The sequence below is a fragment of the Zeugodacus cucurbitae genome, chromosome 2 (genome assembly GCF_028554725.1).
Source record: "Zeugodacus cucurbitae isolate PBARC_wt_2022May chromosome 2, idZeuCucr1.2, whole genome shotgun sequence".
Lineage (NCBI taxonomy): Eukaryota > Metazoa > Arthropoda > Insecta > Diptera > Tephritidae > Zeugodacus > Zeugodacus cucurbitae.
This window is the reverse complement of record NC_071667.1, coordinates 20,112,730-20,137,072: the sequence shown is the minus strand read 5'-3', so window position 1 is coordinate 20,137,072 and position 24,343 is coordinate 20,112,730. Positions and strand designations below refer to the sequence as shown.

Sequence of the window (24,343 nt, the reverse complement as noted above, 5' to 3'; positions counted from 1 at the left end):
TATGAGCGCTGCCCCCGCCACGATGTCAAAATCGTACATGGCGATTTCAACGCTAGGGTGGGTAAAGGTGTCTTTCTCACAACAGTCGGAAAATTCAGCCTCCATGAAGAAACATCACCAAACGGTCTGAGGCTGATCGACTTCGCAGGGGCCCGAAATATGGTCGTCTGTAGTACTAGATTCCAGCATAAGAAAATCCATCAAGCTACTGGGCTGTCCCCGGATCGAATCACTCGCAACCAGATCGATCATGTTGTGATAGATGGACGACATGTCTCCAGTGTTTTTGAAAATTTTACGAAAAGATCCGGCGACTAACTGAAGGTTTCAAGACCGGAGCAACTCCTGTAGGACCCCCAGAGGTGATCTAGTTATTGATGACCAGAGTATACTGAGTTTGTGGAGGGAACACTTCTCCAGGCTGCTGAATGGCAGTGAAAGTACAACACCAGGAGATGGCGAACCCGATTCCCCTATCGACGACGATGGAGCAGATGTTCCATTGCCCGACTGTGAAGAAATTCGAATAGCAATTACCCGCTTGAAGAACAATAAGGCGGCGGGGGATGGATTAAAGGCCGAGCTATTCAAATGCGGCGGCGAAGAGCTGATAAGGTGCTTGCATCAGCTTCTTTGCAGAATATATCTCAGTGTACTCTGCCCAATACACAAAAAGGGAGACCCCACAATTTGCTCTAATTACCGTGGAATAAGCCTCCTCAACATCGCGTATAATGTTCTGTCGAGCGTATTGTGTGAAAGACTAAAGCCCACCGTCAACAAACTGATTGGACCTCATCAGTGTGGCTTTAGACCTGGAAAATCAACAACAGACCAGATATTCACCATGCGCCAAATTTTGGAGAAGACCCGTGAAAACAGGATCGACACACACCATCTCTTTGTCGACTTTAAAGCTGCTTTCGACAGCACGAAAAGGAGCTGCCTTTATGCCGCGATGTCTGAATTTGGTATCCCCGCAAAACTAATACGGCAGTGTAAGCTGACATTGAGCAACACCAAAAGCTCCATCAGGATCGGGAAGGACCTCTCCGAGCCGTTCGATACCAGACGAGGTTTCAGACAAGGTGACTCACTCTCGTGTGATTTCTTTAACCTGATGCTGGAGAAAATAATACGAGCTGCAGAGCTAAATAGAGAAGGTACAATCTTCTATAAGAGTGTACAGCTACTGGCGTTCCCCGATGATATCGACATCATTGGAAACAACACCAGCGCCGTTAGGTCTGCTTTCTCCAGTCTGGATAAGGAAGCGAAGCGTATGGGTCTGGTGGTGAACGAGGACAAGACGAAATATCTCCTGTCGTCAAACAAACAGTCAGCGCATTCGCGCCTTGGCTCCCACGTCACTGTTGACAGTCAAAACTTTGAAGTTGTAGATAATTTCTTGTCTACCTGCGAACCAGCATTAACAGCACTAGCCTGGAAATCCAACGCAGAATCACTCTTGCCAACAGGTGCTACTACGGACTAAGTAGGCAATTGAAAAGTAAAGTCCTCTCTCGACGAACAAAAACCAAACTCTACAAATCTTTCATCATTCCCGTCCTACTTTACGGTGCAGAAGCGTGGACGATGTCGATTTTCGAGAGAAAGGTTTTGCGGAAGATTTATGGTCCCTTAAACATTGGCAACGGCGAATACCGCAGACGATGGAACGATGAGCTGTATGTATTATTCGACGACATAGACCTAGTCCAGCGAATAAAAAAACAGCGGCTACGCTGGCTAGGTCATGTTGTTCGAATGGATGAAAGTGCTCCAGCTCTGAAAGTATTCGATGCAGTATCCGCTGGTGGAAGCCGAGGAAGAGGGAGACCTCCACTCCGATGGATGGATCAGGTGGAGAGGGACCTGGGTTCGCTTGGTATAACCAATTGGCGCCAAACTGCCAGAAGGAGGAATACGTGGCGCGCTGTTTTGGACTCGGCTATAACCGCGTAAGCGTTGTCTACGCCAGTCAAGAAGAAGAAGAAGTTGGGTTTATATATACTTATAGGTACTTGAGGTACTTTTTTTTCCTTTTAAATGTCCTTTAAAATGGAGGAAATCGGATTATAACTACGCCCACCTCCCATACAAAGGTTACGTTGAAAACTACTAAAAGGAACCCCAACAGAAGCCTTTCAATTTCATTATAAAGAAGGTACCGAAGAGTCGCACTCAAAATGGTATACAAAATTTTAAATGGGCGACCAATATCAATGAAACTTGGTTTGTAATATTTCCTTGCATCCCAATTATATGCTGTGAAAATAGGCCAAATGGCCACGCCTTCTTCCTATATACCAGAACTTTGAAGACGATCTGAACCGTTTACTTTACAATATATAAAGTAAACACTAATGAAGATATCGGCACAGATCTTTGCACAAACATTTATAGTGTGGCATCGCTCTTCTAAAAATCGTCGAAATCGGACCATCAATTTTCAAGCTTCCATATATCGAACATGAAGACCTCAGGGCTAGGGATGGCAACGATTAATCATTTGATTAAATTAATCGATTATTTTCATTCAATTTACGATTTAATTGCATCGAAACACCTTTTCTAATTACTCGACTATTACTCGAGTAATTGCAAAATAATCGCAAACAGCGTTTTGAAATTTAATACATTTTATGTTCATCTAAGTTAGCTACAAGGGTCGAAATTGCAAACGGTGTAAACATAGTTAAATTCTAATATGTCAACGTAGTTTAATATCAACAAATGAATGTCTGGTAACACTGCATTTACAGTTAAGTCAAAGGCATTTTACGTTCAGTTGTTTGAAGAGCAATGGCGCCAGTTAAAAGCGAAGTGTGGACATTTTTTTAATAAAGTAAGCAATAACTACGTTAAATATCAACTCAAATATCAAAAGCGGGTGCAACTGCGACCGAAAAACGCAATCGTTTGACAACAAAACGTTTATCGAAATTGCTTTTTCTTCAAACTTGGTTGAACAGACTTCTAAATTTTCTTGACTTCAATAAATATATTTTCCTTTAAGCTAAAACAAATGAATTTTTAATACGATATTTTAATTTTATTTCCGTTTTTGTTTTTGTGTATATACCAACAAAATTTGAATGTCTGAAATAAGAATATAGTCTCCTATATTTTATTGGTTTTATTTTTACGCAAAGTTGCAAAACATAGTATTTCAAGCAAGAGGCAATTATTTCACTTTAAGATTGCTGTGCATATTTTGAAAAATTTAATGTCATTGTGCTACTTAACTTCAAATGTAGGCCATTTTCTCTTTTTGGATATGTCTGGGACTCTGTGATAGAGCATTATAATAGAAGATTGGGCGCTGAAACTGGTGGTGGTCTTTATGCAATGTAGTATTATTTGAAAACATTGGAATTAATCGATTAATCGATTTTTTTACATTAATTGCAATTAATTGCAATTATTTTTTTATATCTTGCAATTAATCATTTGATTATTTAATCGATTAAAAAAATTTTTTTGCCATTCCTACTCAGGGCTTCTAATTTTTTTTACCGAAAATATAGATAAGTCTCTCAGATATTTTTCGGAGGGAATATCTTTCTTTTAATAATATGTCTCTGTACGAGAAAACGGGACATAACTTCACTTAAACCCCAAATACCCAATATTAGGGTTTCTAACTTTCAAAGTCCATTGATACCATATATGTATATGACGAATATGTGGATCAAATTGTGTGTTGTATTAATAAAATTAAATAAATAAATTGCGAGAGTATAAAATGTTCGGTTACACCCGAACTTAGCCATTCCTTATTTGTTTATTCTAAGAATATATATATGTATATATTTTAGCTAAATATGTTTTTAAAGATAATAATTTATAACATAAACGGCCATTCGCAAGGTGATTAGCATGTCACTAGCCCTACAAGTTATTAAATGCAATGCATTACCTGCTGTTTCATGATTTCAAATTAAAGAATGTGTTTTCCGCGTTACGCTCTACATGTGGTCAACATAATCGGCCTACTTAGCGATCTATTAGCAACACCATCATCCATCTTGAGGCCCGGTATTCATTATTGGATAATAATCGACCGAATAGACCACAGAGTGTACATGAAGACCGTGGAGAGTCGATTCGGCGCCGTTCGCAGACAGACGTATGGAACGATTTGGCGCATTTTACGTCGAGATCTTAAATTGGAAGCGTACAAAATACAGCTTGTGCAAGACCATTCCAAACGACATAGCTTCGCTCAATGTGCTCTTGAAAAGTTCCAAGGAGATCCGACGTTTTCGAGCAAATTTCCGCGATGGGGTCCATTTCAGGCTCAAAGGATATGTAAACAACAACGGAAGCAACAACCGCGCTATTTGTTCTGCTTTTTCCCGCATGGATAAGGAGGCTATTGTTTCCTTACGCCAATCACGCCAATCACGCCAATCACATAAGGAGGCGAAGCGAATGGGTCTGGAGGTGAATGAGGACAAGACGAAATATCTCCTGTCATCAAGCAAACAGTCGGCGCATTCGCGTCTTGGCTCCCACGTCACTGTTGATAGTCATAACATTGAAGTCGTAGATAATTTCGTATACCTGGGAACTAGCATCAACAACACGAACAATGTCAGCCTGGAAATCCAACGCAGAATCACTCTTGCCAACAGGTGCTACTACGGACTAAGTAGGCAATTGAATAGTAAAGTCCTCTCTCGACGAACTAAAATCAAACTCTACAAGTCGCTTATCATTCCCGTCCTGCATTATGGTGCAGAAGCTTGGACGATGTCAACATCAGATGCGACACTAGGAGCTTTCGAGAGGAAAATTTTGCGCAAGATTTATGGTCCTCAGAACATTGGCAACGGCGAATATTGCAGACGATGGAACGATGAGCTGTACGAGTTATTCGACGACATTGACATAGTTCAGCGAATAAAAAGGCAGCGGTTACGCTGGCTAGGTCATGTTATCCGAATGGACGAAAACACTCCAGCCCTGAACGATGAGCTGTACGAGTTATTCGACGACATTGACATAGTTCAGCGAATAAAAAGGCAGCGGTTACGCTGGCTAGGTCATGTTATCCGAATGGACGAAAACACTCCAGCCCTGAAAGTGTTCGATGCAGTACCCGCCGGAGGCAGCCGTTGAAGGGGAAGGCCGTATGGCAACATCGCAAAATTGCAATATCGTAAAGCAGTTGTTAATTTTTAAATGCATTTTATTTTACGACAATCTTGCAAATATGCGAGACCATTTTCAGTGGCATTCATGGCATGATTACAATTAATTCACAATTAGCTGATATTGCCACAATATTGCCAAAGAGCCATTTCTATACTCGTATAATTGCGACGTTAAATGAGTACCACTAATGTCTGAAATTGAAGCTCGTGATCTCAGCGACATTTGGTTTCAATAAGACGGCGACACTTCCCACACATCGCATCAATCTATGGATTTATTGAGAACACTTCGATGAGCATATAATTTCTCGTTTTGGTCGATTGACCACCAAGATCGTGTGTTATCATACCGTTAGACTTTTTCTTGTTGGGATATGTAAAGTATTAAGTCTATGAGGATAATCCTGTTTCGATGCAGGTCTTGGAGCAAAACAGCACGTAGGGGACATCAAAATGGATCACCATATACAAATTAGATTAGGAAAATCATTTCGACTAGAACTGCAATATATTGAACAAAGGAATGTAATTCAATAGGAGAGTAGATGTTCAAATCAAACTCATATATTAGCAGGTCCTTACCAACCTTATCCTATTAATATGAATCCAACTGTGTTCCCCTTGAAATCAAATCTGAGCTTGCTTTGTATGTGATTTAAGGATAAGTCCATCTTGCACAGCTCTTGAGAAGTGCTCTTAGTTAGTGTCAAACTTAAGAGAGATGATAACTGCAACTTGCAAGTGAACAAACTTAGCAGAACGACATAAAAACCGGTTGCGAAACTAATAACAACAAGCAGACGACACTTTAGCCAAAAATGTTATTGTATTTGAGACGAAATGATACAATCAAGGATTGTTAAAATATACACAATTCGCTCAACAAACAGCTACATATGTGTGTAAGAATGTCTCTATATGGAAGGAACCGCTCTGTTGCTCTCCACATTGCTTTTGCACACCTTTATTTAGCTTTGAAGCGCGCATCAACGCTCTTGCGATGAAACGATCACCTTCGACTTTCCATTGAATTCCTTCATTCCATGCTCTAATTGAATATCGGAACTACACTCGGATACAGACACACATACTTACATACTTATGTGTCAATAAGCAAAATGTATCGATCGGAGCTTTAGCCAACGATACAGCGCACCAATTCGAACAGTACACTTCCAATCGTGTTGGCGCGCACTTCGAAGTCTAAGTAAACTGAAATCTTACAGTATATCGCGATCGTTCTATTCGTTCCCCAAAAGAATATACAAAGATTTAGAAATAATATTGTAATTGAGTTCAAAATAAATTGTATTAGTTGTTGTGATACTTGTAAATGCCGATAGCATTGTAATTATCATTCACTTAACGTCGGCGTGACGTTCTCATTCCGCCGTTGACATTACTCAATAGCGAGGTCAAACTCTTAATTGAATTATTACTGCGCACAGTGACACTCAAAAGAGAATTAAAAGAATAAAAACAAAACGCATCACAAGTCACAACAGCCTGTGACAGACGGCGGTTCGTCAGCTGGTGATGCATTAAGTGCTGCTGGCAGTGGCAATCATCCGTCAGCCTACGGGCAATGGCATACCAAGTGGATTTACCGGCAACCCTACGTCGCGGCCCTTTGCTTGCGCTGCTGTTGGCGCTCAGCCTGCAGGCGTTCGTCATAGGTGGCAATGCCGCTTCTGTTGACGCAGACACGCTGAATAACGATGATATTGCGAACCCTTTCGCGTTGACAAGTAATACGCCGCCGGAACCGCCGCAGCCGCCGCGCACCTGTAACTCCATTGAAGTGCGCACAAAAAAGGATTTTGCATTGCTGAAGAATTGCACACGTGTGCATGGCCATGTTTGGCTGGCGCATATGGAGTTGACGGCGAGTGATGTCGGTGCACTGAAATACCTTACGGAGGTGGAGGAGATCAGCGATTATCTGTTGGTGCATCGCGTTCATGGTCTACCCTCGTTGCATCATATATTTCCTCATTTGCGCATCATACGCGGTCGCAAATTGCTATTCGACGAGTTTGCGCTGGTCATCTATGAGAATCGTGACTTACGCTACTTGGGACTGGGTTCGCTGCTGCGCATACAAGCTGGTAATATACGGATCGAAACGAATCCAACACTTTGCTATGTGGACACGGTGAATTGGGTGCAGTTGTTGGGCAATAGCACGCAACAGCACTTCTGGCACAAGGTAGGGTTCTCTGAGTTCAACTAAACATTATTATTTTTTCTTCTTATTTGTTTTATTTGCTTTTTTGTTGTAGAATAATAAGCTACTCAACCATTGTACACAATGTGAGCGCACTAATAATCAAATACTTGTTGAAGAAGACATCCCGAATAAGTTGCGTAAGCATTGCTGGGGCTACGATATTCCGCAAGAGCGCCCACCGACGAATAATGTTGTCAAGTGTCGCGCGGAATGCGGTGTACGCGGTTGTGATGACAACGGTGGTTGTTGTGATCGTAATTGTTTGAGCGATTGCGATGGCAAGCGGTGCAGTTTGTGTGCGAATCTGAACTTGGAACGTCAATGTGTCGATGAGTGTCCACAGAACTATTATCAGGTATGTTGTCTATTTTTATATTCGATTTTGTGTGTTTGTGTTTTTTTCTTTTTATAACTTTTTTGTTTGACTCTGCAAACTGTACTGGCATCAAAGTTCGCAGTTTCCTGTAGCTTCTCTGATACCGCCAAAGCAATGTGCCAAGCTAGTGTTGTAGATAAGACAGTCTGACCAACATCAATATGATTGAATGTTTCAGGCGGATCTTGTTAAAATCTTATTGTATATAGTGCGGGTGAGATTCCACGCCGATACTGTCTTGTAGATTGTTCCTAGAATCATATTTCCAAACTGTACCAACATGCCATTTGTTGCATGAATAATCTGCTCGCTGCGATATAAAAATATTTGTCAAATTTTCTCGATTTAAAAATTAATTTTATAGAACTTTTGAAACCCGTTTTTTTTTATCGCTTGCTCTTCACTCAAAGTTAGATCTCGTCTTTTAACCTAACAAGGATAGGTTAGGTTATTCTGATGCCCATACAGGCCCTACTTAGACCAGTTATGATCCTTAGCGATGGAGTCCCGTCACGTACTATCTGAGTAGTAGTCATCATTTAAGATGCCAGTGCTTGACACGAATTTTAAGAGGTTATGAGGTCTCACTGATGATATCTTCTCCAACCTAGCGTACTGTGGGGCTCCTTGATACCTGAAGCGTTGTCATGCTAACTACCTATGACAAACGCACAAGAGATGCTCCACTGTTTAGTGCCCTGCTCTTAACACTTCCCACATTTCTTCCGATCTAACAGCCCCACCTTATAGGCATGCAACTAGGCTGTGACCAGTAAGCATGCCAATCATGGTCCTATAACCTTTTCTATTACGTGTTAGTAGGAATTTTCTGATATTTCCAGCACAGGACCTTTGCAGTTTTGAAACCCGTCGTTTTAATTTCCTTGTCATGCAGCTGACAAATATCGTTGTACAGACAATGCAAGAGTTTTCCATGTCGATCACTTTTCCGGATGACAGCTGTACACCAATCTTGGGAATCCCATCTTCGATTTCGTTGCCCTCGATTCCCTATTGGCTTGGCATCAAGTAGAATTGTGGCCTCATATCCCTGGCGACACTCTCCACTGCTACCCTGCTTCTCGAAACACTTTTGGCCACTATTCGAAACGAGGTTATTGCCTTGATTGCTGCTTGGTGGTCTTGGTTGAAGACAAATATTCAGGTAAAAGATATTTAGTCCCTCAAAAAAACTCTACCCAACGCTGGCTTTTCTGTACTGCTTCTTGGATAAAGCCGTCACTAGTCACCTAGTCCTTTAGGAGGCCTTTTGTGAACTTTTCTCCAAGGCTGTGAAATGAATAAAAGTTGGGGATTATATATCATTCCAAGTATTTAAGACCTTTCAGCAGGTAGGTTACTGGTCCATCAAAAGGTTATGTTTTCAACTAATTGGTTTTATATTACCTCTTTATATTTTCAACTGAATATATCCAAATCTTTTCAGCATCAAGATCGCGATTGTATAAGCGCATCGAAATGTCGCCAGCTGGGTTCAATACCGTTAGCGGGTACTTGCATGGAGAAATGTCCTAAAAATTATATAAGCACAGTCGATGCAGACGGGCACACGATGTGTAAACTGCAATGCACTGGAAAATATATCATACACACAGTAACCGATGCGGAAGGCTTGGAAGGTTGTAGTAAAATAAATGGTTCACTAATCATTGAGCTAAACGATATTAAGAGTAAGTTCCCATAAATTTATAAATCAAAAAAAATAATAAAATTAAAAATTATTAATTCTTGCAGCCAAAATCACTGACATGGAAAGCGCATTTGTCAATATCACCGAGATTACTGGTTATTTGAAGGTGGTAAACTCCCCACAGTTGCTCTCACTGCACTTTTTACGCAATTTAGTCACCATACGCGGTGATGAGCTCGTCGATGATTTGTAAGCTGCCTGCAATTTAAGATTAATATTTAATATTATTTTTTTTTTCTAATTTTAATAACTTTCTCTTGCTGCTTTCTTCAGTTATGCTTTTGTTGTGGTGGATAATTATCACTTGTCCGAAATTTGGACGCCAAATCAAAATGTTGCCATTCTAAAGGGTAGCATTTATTTCCATCTAAATCCACGTTTGTGTTTATCGAAAATTCACCAACTACAAAAATCATTAAAAAGCGCCACACCCATTACAACGGTGAACGCTTCGCCGCATTCAAATGGCGAGCGTGTGATCTGTGAGTACATTTTTTTTAATTTAAAGTGATTATACAAAACTATTATTTTTCAATAATTTACAGGTGACAGTCCTCTAATTAATTTAACTGTTATGCATGAGGACTATAATTCCACAGCTGCACGCCTGAAAATAGATATATTCACTTTGAATAATATACAAATTATACTTGGATATGTGTATTTCTATAAGGAAGCACCCGAGCAAAATGTAACACTCTACGATGGAAGGCATGGTTGCGGTCATGATAGGTTAGTATGAGCTTTTGAAGCATGTTAATTTTTTACTTTTAACTTTTTTCATAAAAACTAATTTGAAAAACTTATTAAATTTCTGTCATCATTTCTGTTCTAACATACCCTTTTAATACGCACTACTTTGACTTGCAATTAAAAATGTTTGAAACATAACCTTACTTTTACACAGTTGGCACATGAAAGTGAATCCCACAAAAAATATCCGTTATATCCTTACAAATTTGAAGCCAAACACCCAATATGCTTATTTTGTCAAAACGCTCACGATTAGGGAATATCATATACGCATGGACGCATATTCGAAAATACAATATTTCCGCACGCTACCGAGCAAACCGGGGCCAGTAAAAAGAATCTATTACACAGCAATCGCTATTGATAAAATAGTAAGTTGATTAAAGCATGTAAACGCGATCGTAATGTCAAATGAATTTACTTCTAATATTGCATTTTATATAGATTTTACACTGGTGGCCGCCACGCAATCCGAATGGCATTATTGAAAAGTACATAATTAATTATGAAAAAACAAAGATCACTAAAGAAAGTTAGTCAAGTGTTATTACAATTAAATATTTTTTTTTTAATTTATTACTTCAATTTACAGATGTAACACTAGGCAATCGTCCAGATTTACGTAAATATTCTGAGTACTGCGATTGTATCTACGTAAATCCAGAAGATAGCGGTCACTTACCCTCGGATGAAAACTATTATAACAAAAATCAAATCATTTATGAAGAAAATTTGTCAAATTTAATTTTTGTGTCGTAAGTATGAGAAAAGGTCCCAGATCACTGCTGAATTCCTATTATTTGTCAAACACTAGTTAATTATTGCTACTTTGGCAGCACTTCACTCTTTACCCGATGGCATTATGTACTTTCATTTAAATTAGCCACGTTATCTAATTTGTGTTTGTATCTGTTTATATAATTTTAATTTTCATCATTCTTTAATTTAACATTTTTCTAGTACATGTGTACATATCAGCATCATTCTGGTTGCATTTATTGCCGTGTTTACATGCAATAACTTCATTATTAATATTTCGTTATTTATGCATAACTAATTTTTGAATACAACCTTCAAATTAACACAAAACCTTTCTATTTTTTAGTCGTAGGACAGATAATGCCCGCATACGCCGTAATGGTGACACTAACTCCTTTTGTGAAAGTCCGAATTGTGTTGAAAATAAATCGCCAGTCACACCCAATACAATCAATGCTTTTCTGGATAACACAGCTAAACATGTACGCGTCAGGCGCAAACTGCCAGATAGCGAAGTCAAATCAATGGTTAATAATAATAAATTGGAAGAACAAATGAATAAAGATGATCACAATCTGGATGAGGAATTAAAGAGAAAGGGTGAAGCCAACCTCCTTTGGATACTTCAGCAACAGGATGAACAAGCACGTAAGTTGCAGGATACGGGCCCGGATGATTTTCCGATTATAAAGCGGCGACCGGTATGTCCCATATCAGATGCTTCGACGCAATATCAATTGCAAAACAATTGCCAACCGCAAGAAACATTCAAAGGTATTGTAATACCGGGTAGCATACATTCATACACATTGGCTGGTCTGGAGGCCGACCAAACGTACCGTGTTACAATACGTGCTTGTGTCGCCAATTTGGCAAATGGTTGTGGCGAAGAAACAAGTATTTATGCGGAAACGGTTAGCAAGAGTATGGAAGAATTCCTTGAGGGTTTAAGAGCTATGAATTAAAACCAACACTAACTTCACACAAATGTAGATTTATCGTTGTAGTGCTTAATAAATTGAAATATTATATTTATTGTTACCTTTTATTTAAATTAACTTTAAATAGCACAGTTTTCTTGAATTAATTGATATAACTTCTACTAACATAAACAATCAACAATTTCCGCTAGTAAGTCGATAATGCCGTGTGCCCTACATCTATATGTTGCCACGGTTTTTGCGGTTTACAAAATAAATAAACTTCTTCTAAAGAATTAACGCAATTACATACTGCAAAAGTAATAAAATACAAAGTATTAAACAAGCAAAGGTTAAAATTTACTAACATTCATCATCAAAGAGTTCCATAAAATAAAAGAAGATTAAAAGAATAAATAAAAATGAAAATGTTTATTATATGTATAAAGTAGATAAAGCAGTGTTTATTATTTCTTGTCGTATGGCAATATTCATATATAAACGTCGTTGGCAACACTACAATTGGCAATTTTTCAGTAGGAGAAAAAGTGTCAAAGTAAGTGCAGGTGTTTAGATCTATTTTCGCTAATAATTGGTTTTTTCTTAAAATAATGTGCGCTTTTATAAAGTTGAACATATTTTGTGTTATTAAATTGGTATTGAGTCTTAATTTAACCAAAATATGTATGCTTACTATAAATGAAAACACAAGCGTGTCTATTTTTGTGCGATATGCGAACGTCATCAGTGACGCAGGCAAACGTCAATGGAATATCAGTTTTTATGCGCCGGACTTCCTTGTCTAACTAAGAACATTTACAATTTTTTTCTTTTCTGCCATAAAATACATACAAAGTGGTACAAGAATCTATTAGCTTGAATGTATTGGTTGTTTATTATTAAAAAATAAAAATAAAGCCATTCAAAAATAAATCCATAAATAAGTAACCAAGCAATAGCGAAGAAAATCGAAATTCGCAACGAAAGCGCTCAACATTTAATTGACTGATTTACAATTTTATTAACATTAATTAAATAAATTACCAGTATAGCAGTGCAAAATTAATAATTGCGAGAGAATAAATTTACAAAAGCAATCGTTGAATACATCAAGCACAATTGAATTGTATGTATGCCATTTGAATGTTGTTGGTATACAGAATAATTTGAATATTTTTTTTTTTTAAACAAAACAAATATTGTATTATGAAACTGTTTACACATAGTACATTTGTGCTGTAGATATCCCACGTATTCTATTTTTTTTTATTAAAAGGTAGTGCATTGCCTCAGTTGAATTGAATGTTATGAGTCAACATAAAAATTTGAGTTTAGATTAAAATGGTTAAATTGGCTGAAGCAGGAAAATGTTCTTATTTCCAATAATAAAATTATATGCTTACATTGCAAAATAATACAAATACTAATTATGCATTAGTAGAGTACTAAATTAATTAATTCCTCGAAATCAAATTTGCAGTAACATAAATACAACTATATTTAAAACCAATGACTTATTTATAAAAGTGTATAAAGTATAACTGAAATGAACTTAAACTTGTATAAAACATTATATTCATATACATTCATACATATGTATGTATATAACAATTATTTTTGTCATAAAGCACGTTTTTAAGTTAATGCGGATAAGATAATATTTACGCAATTTTACTTATCATGCCATATTTATGCGTATGGTGCAGCTTTTAGCAATAAAATAAATTACATTTAAAACAATTGAATTTCGATGCACACAGACATCACGTGCTACAAATAATTTGACCTTTCCCAACGCCAATTAAATACAGTCTAAATGGTTTCTAACTAATCTTAAAATATCTGTGTGGTCAATATGTAATTGGATATAGTCATTACTTGACTTAACATTGAAATGACGGAAATTTCTAAGTTATCGCAAAATGTCAGTTAAAAGACAAGTACAACCGAAGCCATTATGTAAAAAGATTAACAAATCAAAGTAAATTAACATTTTAATCAGTAGCAAATTTTAAAACAATAACATAATGACCCACCAAATATTACTTAAAAGTAAAATAACTCAGACAGAACTTAGCAAAACCATATACATATATGATTTTGCATATATAATTTAAAAAAATATTATACTATAATTTATCTTGACATGTTTGTATTTGTGCTGCAATTAAACGCTTTAGAAACTTGTTTTAACAAATTTACCTTTCTATACATTACATTTGTTTTTGTTTAGTCAGCCGCTGCTTAACTTGTTTTGCACATGTTGCTGCGGCTAAATGAGTTTTCTCCCGACTTAAAATGTTTTCAATGAACATGTGCCAATATGTGTGTGTGCAATGCCCCTGACTTGAATTTATACGTTATTTGTGCACATTTAATTACTTGCTATTACGATTTCGATATGATTCAATTGACCCACGTACCGATAAGAGAAAATCATTGCAATAATGTACGGATTTCTGTTCGAGTGAATAACGCAATCATGTGTCACAATAGCCGATTGCAGTCAGAAAGTCTGGCGTCATTTTGATAATTTAATTATTTTTACAATATAATACTCCTTAAAATTTTTGTATATTTATTGTATTAGTACATAATTATGTACACTTTATATTCTAACAAAACTGCATATAAAAGTTTAAGCCACACACACACTCTAACAGCATACAAGATTGCGTGCTAAACAAGTCATACGTTTGTATGTATATTTAGGGCTACAAAATAAATAAATTAGTGTATATTATAAAAATATCTTTGTTTAATTTAAAGCGACGTGACCGCCTCCTTCGTGTCATCGCATAACATTGTCAGTACATGGCCAAATTGCCTCGTAACGCATGCATAAATTATCAGAAGAAAGAAGTTATCTGGCTGATGTTATCACTACAGACGTTATCTTGTCAAGTCTGCGCTTATCTAAAGTTTTTGCGTATACATATGTATATTAAATAAGCTCAATGTATAATTTTCTTTTGTTTTAACACAGTCAAAACTAATACACACTTTAAATGTTTTTCATTTCGTTACAGTTGCTCGTCGCAATTAGACCACATAACTCGAAGCAGTGGTTTTTAATAGTACAGAAAAAATTAGCAAATTTATTTGTGAACTGTGATATAACACGTGGAAAGCATACAACGCCACTACAATACACACACACTTCTATCTATCCACACACTAAAAAGACAAAAATCAACACGCCAAAATATGTCGCAGAATCAGTCATATTTTTGGCAAACCACCAAACATAATGTCTATCTCAAACGTTCGGCCAGATTACAAATGCTATTAGCGCTTATGGCCGTGCTGACATTCTCCACCATATGTCAGGCAGAGGTGGCACGTAGAGAGATTGACGACAATGTTGCCACATTGAGTGCACCAAGCGTGAGTAACGATTATTGTTGTCGCATAATTAATAAACTCCATAAGTATATATTAATTGTATGTTTAATTATATTTTTTTATATAAAAAATAGGCATTCCCCGATGACAGACAGTACGTAAAAGATGCCATGAAAGTAAATGCAGCAAATGAATTGAATGAAGATGATGCCACCAAAGAGCCCAAAACGAATTCCGGCTTTGTCGATGCGTTTTCAGCATCGATATCAGTGATATTATTTACTGAATTAGGTGATAAGACTTTCTTCATAGCTGCCATCATGGCGATGCGCCATCCGCGCTTAATCGTCTTTGCTGGCGCCATATCAGCGCTGGCGCTGATGACCGTACTCTCGGTGGTGTTTGGCATGGCAGCTACCATTATTCCTAAGGTTTATACATATTATATATCAACGGCGTTGTTTGCCATATTCGGTTTGAAAATGATCTACGAAGGTTACTTCATGAAGGACAGCGATGCACAGGAGGAATTGGAAGAGGTGCAATCGACTTTGCGTAAACGTGAGGACGAGGTAAGTCTGCTAATAAGGAATTGAGACAAGAAATGCGATTAGCCAATATAGCTGTACGTGTTGTTTTGCGTATCCTAAATATTCGTTAAACGTGTAGTTACACCATATTTGAAATGGAATTTATTTTAGTTGGCTTCTGAGCTTTATCATTACTCTACAACAAATCCCTTTAGTTGATTATGCACTGCTGCAACTGTCTACTTTTTATTACTCATTAAATTTTTAATTTATTTATTTTTCAAACTTATTCCATGTATTTTCCTATAATTTATGTAGTAGCAGTTGAGAATGCAAACGGCAAGAATCTAAAAAAAAAAATTACACTCTTAAAGCGCAAATTCTAAGCGTTTTTACGAAACTGCGATCACTTCATCTTACAGCGCATAAAGAGCACAAGCTCATACACTTCTCCTCATGCATTTAGTAAGAAAAGCAATACACACATATTCATAAACAATATTGTAAATAAATTTCTGGCATATCACAGGAAATTTTGTACAATTATTAACAATTAACATTTTATTTAAACCATAAAAAATAACCAAATCTTATCATGCACTCTCATCATGGGCCACAATTAATTCAAACAATTGCAATTCTTATCACTCACTTTGTAGACGCGCGCTGATTAGCTTTCATATGGCAAACATACTACATATATGTATATTTACTATTTTAGTTTAGAAACTTAATCTGTTAGGGGTTGTAAACAAAAGTTTGAATTACATAGTTTATTAGAGTGTATCTTACAAAAAAATATTTTTTTCTTTAAATAATATATTATAAAAAATAGCTTTCGTATCACCACAAATTTATTGGAAAGCCCAAAAAAGAAATTTAGAAGTAATTTCGGTATGAAAAAATATATGAGAATTTGTTTATAGCAAAACTCTGATGTCTAACTTATAAAGAGTGATCCATTTCGAAATTACCTATTTTTTTTTAAGAAAAAAAAAACAAAATTCAAATTTTATGAGAAGCCTTTAAAAGGAATTGCAATAAATATATAAATAAAGGGTTTTTCAATAAGAGCGCTAAAAAAGTTTTTTTTAAATAAAACAAAAAAAAATTAAATTCTTTATTCCTGTGAGATTACATTCGATGCCATTATGTATGGAACTCGATTTCCTTTACCACCACGGGCACGCTTGCAGAAGTCCAGATGCTGAACCCAATTTTCGACGGTTTTCAAGCATAAATCGTTCCATACTGCTGCAACTTCACCTTCGATATTCGAACGAAGTTCATCAATCGTCGCTAGCTTGTTGGCATAGACCATAGACTTGACGTAGCCCCACAGGAAAGTCTAACGGCGTTAAATCGCACGAACGAGGCGGTCAATTGACTGGACCATTTCGTGAGATAACACGTTCACCAAACTTGGATTTCAATAAATCGATTGCGACATTCACTGTGTGGTTGGTGGCCACGTCCTGTTGGAACCACATATTGACCAAGTCAATATCATCTAATTCGGGCCAAAAATATTCGGTTATTGAGCGGTAGCGATTCCCATTCACAGTAACGTCCCGGTATTGATCATCACGAAAGAAGTACGGCCCGAAGACACCGCCGTTGGTGATTCATGGAGTACATGTGTTTTGCTGCCTGACCAATACGCATATTTTGCTTATTAAGCCTTATCATAAGTTGAATGTCGCTCTTAAAGTTGAGGCCACTGACTCCGAATTTCGGTTGTCAATTTTAATATTTCGACTCTTTGTTGGATATCGTATATCTTTCCATGATGAAATGGCAAACCTTACTGAAGAGAAATTTCAAAAGAGTGTGAAAAAATATGGCGTCGGCCTAATTTTGTTGAACCCTTTACATTACAATGTGAGATGGTTTTTATAAGAAGCCTTTTAAGCGAAATATGCACTCCAAGTAATGCAATAAATATATAAAAATTAATACTTTGAGTAGTAGAAAAAGATATTTTCGGCACACTGTCTTTATTGATTAGACATGTGTGGCAAATAAAATGTTTCTTCAAATAATTTCTTGGCACTCAGCGCATAATAAAAAGCGTCTTTGGAAGTTGTATATATAAATAACTTGGCAAAATTCGCTTTACGACAGACATTCAGTAATAAAATCTTTTTAAAGCATCCATATTAAAATTTATTTTTTAAGTTTCTGTAGACTGAAATCAGTTAAACGTCATTGGAAATTATTAATTTTATATTTATTAGGTAATTACAAAATTATTTTGTTCACTAAAGCAAAAATAAAAAAATCCGACAATTTAAATATTATTTTATTACTATATTTTTAAAAGTTTCTACACCCAATTATTTAAGGCACTTGCAACAATAAAATTTCATGCCACTCTTATTTTAAAATACTTTTTTACACATAATTCTGGTATTCATACAGCTGCTTTATAAATGGCGGGTCTGTTGTACTGTATTTTAAATAACTCTTGTGACTAATCGCACGTACATTTTGCTTCAATAAGCGCGCGCAAACTTGCAGAGGTGTTATATATTATAACGGTATTACTTCTACTTACATATGTGTATGTACATATATTATATTTTTCATTATGTTCAATTTTACTCTAATTTTTAACTTGATTTTGCAGGCGTTAGAAATAGCAAAAGATACACGTTTATGCTAATTATAAAAAGCAAAAAATATATAATTTATTCAACTGAAAACCTTTAGGTCTAACAAACAATTTAAAAAAAAAAAAGTTTCGTTGAAACAACTCAAAGTTGCAATAAGTGAAGTCTTATTTTAATATGTGTTCTTTTGATATTTTTCTCTCTTTTTACGATTCGGATGCATACTCTTGCACGTTTGCATAATAAAAAAATAAAAATATTTAAAACACGATTCCGTATAAATTTTAAATTCCCTAACGATAAAAACAACTTAAATAAACGCCTTTGCAATATTAATATTGCGATAAATTATAAAATTCCCCCCATTTCAATAATCATCCAACTGCGCGCAGTTGATGCGTAAGCGCAGCAAGTATGACGATGCTGATGCCAAGCGTAAGAACAGCAACTCGGACAAGGAGGATGAGGGTTTGGAGCGTGGCGCTGGCGTCAACGCAAACAACTCCAATAGCAACGACAGCAACATCACTACCACCGCCATTGTTGCGCATAGCAAAAATCCCGAAATGTCGCATAGACAACGCAAGCACGCAAACAACAATAATAATAATAATCAAAAAAATACAAATAAAATTGGCTGTGATGTAAGCAAGGATGCCGCTGATTCGGACAATAGTAGCTGCCATGAAAACGATATCTTCCTAAATAATGTGAATGGTGTTAGCGGTGTTAGTGGTGTTGGTGTCGGTGTTGCCGCTACAGACAACATGAAATTAAACAACTTTCACAGCAGTCCCGCACTGTCAGCATCCGTGCTTTCGAATCAAACTGAACAAACGAATTGTGATGAATTTATTAATAGTCCAAATAAGCATAATTTTAAGTCGAATAATGATAGCGGTGACGATGTTGGCATTGATGATCATAATATTGTGATTGATGGTGGTGTTGTTGTGGATGATGATGATGATGATAATGCAACTGTGGATAGTGGTCATGGTGGTACACCGATACATGGTAAACGCGCTAAACAAATGAAAACAGGTAGTGTTAAACATGCAACGGTTATGGTGCATTCAGCATCTGCCTCAGCTATCGTTATGTTGCACAACAACAACAATAAGCATGACATCATTACAGGCACCAGTAATAGTATAACTAGTTTAAATAGCCTGAACCTCAACACAAAGGTCGGTGTAGGCGCTGGCGTCGTCGGTGGACAGCCGAATGGCGAGCTGAAACAACTCGGTGGCAGCAAGAAGCGGGTTAGAATCCTTAACAAATGTCATTACTAAAAAAAAACCAAAACAAATCTCAAACAATATGAAATATGCATATAACACCATAAATAACACACACACACGACAATCACAAATACTCATTTATACACACTTATTTAATTACTTGAGAAAAAATCACCAGACATTTTATCGTCACGTTCTTCATTGTTGTGGTTATTTACTTTATTTTATATGCGTCATCAGCTACCAGTCTATGTACTCCATATTACATTCTCTTTGTTTGTAATCACGTCCTACATTCCCCCAAACGCATTTATGCTTATGAAAATATTTTATTTGTTTAATTTAATTTATGTAATTTGTTTAATTTATTTGTGTATGTTATCTGCATTAATATGTGACTGTACTAAGTATTTTATGGCGCTAAAGCTAAAATATTTAAAAATTCGTTTTGTGGTGATTTAAAAAAAAAAAATTAACCTCTTAAAATAATAACATCTTTTCATTGGAGAACTATTCTGATATTATCAATTCAGCACTACTTCAATGCGAAAAGAAAATGATTCTATATTTAACATTTCTCATACGGTAAAGCGCTGAAAATTATATTTTTTCTAATAATCAAATAAATTAAAACATTTATGTGGAGTTTTGAAAAGCAATTGCTAAACAAAAGCTACATATTGCTGTTTGTTTTTAATATTTGTAAATTAATGTATCGGTACAATTTACTTAAATATTAATTAACATTAATTTGGTTATTTAGCAATTTACTGACAGTAATCTCTCAGAGCGTTGCTAATGTGACGTCACATTTTTTTTCACGTACTATATTGCATTAACGTATAATTCGCTTTGGGCTTTGCATTGAATTTCATGAAATTTATTGTGAAACAACCATTTCTGTTATGGGACAATCGAAATTTATTACCACCTAACCTATACATTAAAAAAAGTCCATTTTATGATTCTCAAAAAAAATATATATTACTACGGCCATTCCATATACACAGACACACACACACAAGATGCGATTCCTAACGCTTACAAGTCTAATTATTATGTCCATAAATTGTTGCTATTCTCAATGCCACCTAACACGTCGCCGTATCAAAAGCAAAAAATAATTAAAATAATTCCAAAATTGAAGTTTGTTTAACTAAATACTGTGCGTTCCTACTGTATTTCACTGCATTAGTTACTCGTAACTAGTCAACAGTTAGTTACTCGTCACATTCATTTAGCGCTGCGACTGCGCTTTAAGTTGTTTATGAAGTGATCGTTTTCGGCTTTTTCAGTGCATTATTGTTTCTGTTTTTATTTCACTCTATACTTATATGATTTTTTTTGTTTAAATGTTGAATTATTGCTACTCGTTTGTTGTATTTATTTATTATTTAGGACTCTGCTAAAATACCCATTACAGTTGAAAGAAAATATATTTGCAGGAAAGCGAGAGTTCTTCTATGTAACATATTTTTATTCGAAAAAATGATATCGTAATTTTAAATTTTGCTGTAAATTGTTGTTGTGGAAGTAAAATACACAAATTCAGGACTATAAGAGTATCACTATCATGGAAAGTGGTAAAAATCGCAAAGCTTTCAAAATCTTATGACAAATAATTAATGTGGGGACATATTAAAAACAATTTAATTATACAAAATTAACTTTCATCCAAAACACAACCTAACCTAATCTAATTATTTATTCTCAATATTATTTTCCCAATAAGGCAAGAGGTTTACTATATCATATAAATACTTTAATAACACCTTAAAATAAGAATGAACAGCTTAAATCGATATTTTTAAAATTTGAAATTTTCTATATTTCTTAAGCAATATTACAATAACTACAACTAAAATGAAACATGCTGTAAAATTAGTTTTTTAACAGAAAGTTTTCAGAAAAGGACCGTTTACTTGACCTTTTTTTTTTAATAAGGGGCCATCCATAAATTACGTCACACGAATTTAAGGGCTTTTTAACCCCTCCACCCCTCCTTGTCACAAGTTGTCACATTTTGAACTCACCCCCCCCTGACGTGACGTAACCCATTTTCCAATTTTATGGATTTATCATAAAATAAAAAAAAACAGGTTATCCTATTTATTCTTATATTTATTGAATAATCTTTAATAAAATCAACATTTAGTTAAATATTAAAGTACAAAGACAACGATGAATAGTCAAGAAATAATAGATACTAAATTATGCTAATTAAAAATACTTCAGAATACTACGACTTAGATATTTAGGACTATTACACGGCAGAAGACAATTGTCAAGTAAGCAATGGGAACGAATAGAAGTCACTGCGCCGGCGCGAAGCATGTGCGACACTCAGTTTTGCAAACAACAACAAGCATGCATACGCAGCGTTAAAACCACGCCACCGCTGGCAGAAGTAGCCGCGCGTGATCGGCGTGGTACAGAGCAGCCAGTCGTCTAGCACCCAGGAGCGCAGCAGAGCGGGAAACGATATTGCCCTAAATTTTGAAATGTGATGTCACAAAGCTTTTGATCCCCTCTGCCCCTTGTCACACAATGTCACTTCTGAATGATACCCTCTCCCCCCTTCAAGGTGTGACGTAATTTATGGATTGCCCCTAATAGAATTTTAAAATGATGCGATTCGGTATAAAAAATAAATAAAAACAACATAATATTATTTTACCTAAACAACAACAACAAAATATGTACATAGAGTGTTGATTATTGGTTCTGATCACAATTATACCAAAGAACATATCTCAATACTTTTTTAAATTTGTATTATTATTTTTACAATTAACCCCCGAAAAAACGCAGAACTTTCGCTTTCACTGCAAACAATATATGTGTCTGTAATTACTATTTGTACAGTTTATAAATGCCCTTTTGTTTATATTATTTCCAGTTATCATACTTTATAAACCATTCCAACCATTAAATTCTACCTTTTCTCTCACCACACAACCATTTCGTTACCCCTAACCTCAAAAAAAACCTGCTCCCATACATGTACCGTAATTATTTTATCACGTTTATCTCCTGTACTGTCCAACACAATTCAAATAAAATAAAATACCCTTTATAACACGCTCAACAGACGCGTTCACGTTTATCTCAATACAATTTTGTTTTTACCGTTTAATTTTTGCCTTGATCAGCTGGAACGTTCGGCCAGCTTAGTGCAGGATCCGGAAAGTGGTGTTGTACGCAAAAACCCAAAGAAGAGTGCCACGCATATCACCATGCGCATACTGATGCAGGCCTTCACGATGACTTTTCTAGCCGAATGGGGTGATCGTTCGCAACTCACCACCATTATTTTGGCCGCTAGCAAGGTATGTATTTTTTTTTCATTTTACTTTTATGGTCATTTGTGTTTTAAATTTATTTTTCACTTTTGCACATTGCAGAATGTCTACGGCGTTATTACCGGCGGTATTATTGGCCACTCCATCTGTACAGGCTTGGCTGTGATTGGTGGACGCATGGTGGCCGCTAAAATTTCTGTACGCACTGTTACCATAATTGGTGGCATTGTGTTTGTTGGATTTGCTGTCTACGCTTTAATTGTAAAACCGGACGATATTTAAAGTGCAACTTAATAAACAATTGGAAAAAAGGAAACATACAAAACGGACGATGTTTAATGGAAAAAGTAGCAGCATAACAAATAGTTTACCATTATTGCATATTTAAATACTAAAAATAGGAAACCACAAAACAATTATATATTTTTTACAAAGTGCTCAAAAGAAATTTACAAATTTTTGCTATTTTCTTATACTTAAATATATATTTTCTTCCGACACAAATTTCATACTTTCACAACTAAAGTGCCTTCATTGCTATTTTGCAATTTTGTATATTATTTGTAAATTGAAAAGTTGCGTTCACAAATGAAAAGAAATACAAAAGCAATAAGCTATCATGACATTTTTAGTTGTTTTTCAATAAAACAATTTAAAGTTTTTGTGCAATAGTTAATTTTTGCTTCAATTTAACCACACTTTTTTTGGACAAAATTCTTGTAAATTAGTTTATGTTGCACTTAATATGCCTAGTTTTTTGCCAAATTACTTAAATAGAGCAGTTTTTTATTTTGTGTACATATCACATGTAAAAGCAAACAGCGCTGAGTTTAATGTGGGGTAGCAAGAAGAAATTCGGAAATGCAAATATACTATTTAATGATATTAAAAATGTGTTATTGAGTTTTAGAAGCATTTCAATCGCTTTTGTGATAGAAGAGTTGTTGTTTATAAGCGATGTGGGCATTCCAATGCACCAATCAGCTTCATTTATATGTTTTCAAGAACACCTAACCTCAAAATTATTTATGAAAAGTCTCAAACTATAAAAACAACAATTAAAAATCAAAGTAATTACACAGATCATCTTATTAAGTAAAACGCAGTAGTTTGTTTTTATAAAAAAAATTATATTTCATAAAATAATTTATAATTTATAAAAAAATTGTAGTTGTAGTTGTTAAACTAAAGTGTTTGGTCTATTTTTTCTTGTTAACCCCACATTAAGTTCAGCGCGTGTAACGAAAATTAGTAAATTAGTTAAAATAAAAGCTTAAATAATTGGTTTGTAAATCAGCGCTAAGACCAAACGACGATGCATGCACAGCTTATTGTGCGTAACTGAAGACCAAGTGAAAAACAAAAACAAAAAAATCCAACCAAAATGCATACCTGTTGT

At 35.6% G+C, this 24,343-nt stretch overlaps 2 protein-coding genes across 5 annotated transcripts; both read left to right on the top strand.

The window, feature by feature from the left end:
- The first annotated feature begins 6,345 nt into the window (after positions 1 to 6,345).
- On the top strand, positions 6,346 to 12,026 carry LOC105217849 (insulin receptor). Its single transcript, XM_011193076.3, has 10 exons — positions 6,346 to 7,371; positions 7,445 to 7,747; positions 9,216 to 9,459; positions 9,524 to 9,668; positions 9,753 to 9,961; positions 10,025 to 10,211; positions 10,387 to 10,603; positions 10,677 to 10,764; positions 10,825 to 10,987; positions 11,338 to 12,026. Exons 1-10 carry the CDS (start codon positions 6,748 to 6,750, stop codon positions 11,954 to 11,956), a joined length of 2,799 nt encoding a protein of 932 aa, XP_011191378.1. The 5' UTR covers positions 6,346 to 6,747; the 3' UTR covers positions 11,957 to 12,026.
- Positions 12,027 to 12,373: 347 nt separating this feature from the next.
- On the top strand, positions 12,374 to 24,021 carry LOC105217848 (transmembrane protein 165). 4 transcript variants are annotated; one of them, XM_054234479.1, is made up of 7 exons: positions 12,864 to 13,037; positions 14,941 to 15,298; positions 15,391 to 15,828; positions 18,791 to 19,442; positions 19,539 to 19,663; positions 22,795 to 22,971; positions 23,047 to 24,021. In XM_054234479.1, exons 2-7 carry the CDS (start codon positions 15,119 to 15,121, stop codon positions 23,224 to 23,226), a joined length of 1,752 nt encoding a protein of 583 aa, XP_054090454.1. In that variant the 5' UTR covers positions 12,864 to 13,037; positions 14,941 to 15,118; the 3' UTR covers positions 23,227 to 24,021. The 4 variants fall into 4 exon arrangements, with proteins under 4 accessions (XP_011191374.1, XP_028899620.1, XP_054090454.1 ...); XM_011193072.3 differs by lacking the exon at positions 12,864 to 13,037 and adding an exon at positions 12,374 to 12,467 and having other exon boundaries at positions 18,791 to 19,663; XM_029043787.2 differs by having other exon boundaries at positions 12,857 to 13,037; positions 18,791 to 19,663.
- The last annotated feature ends 322 nt before the right edge of the window (positions 24,022 to 24,343 follow it).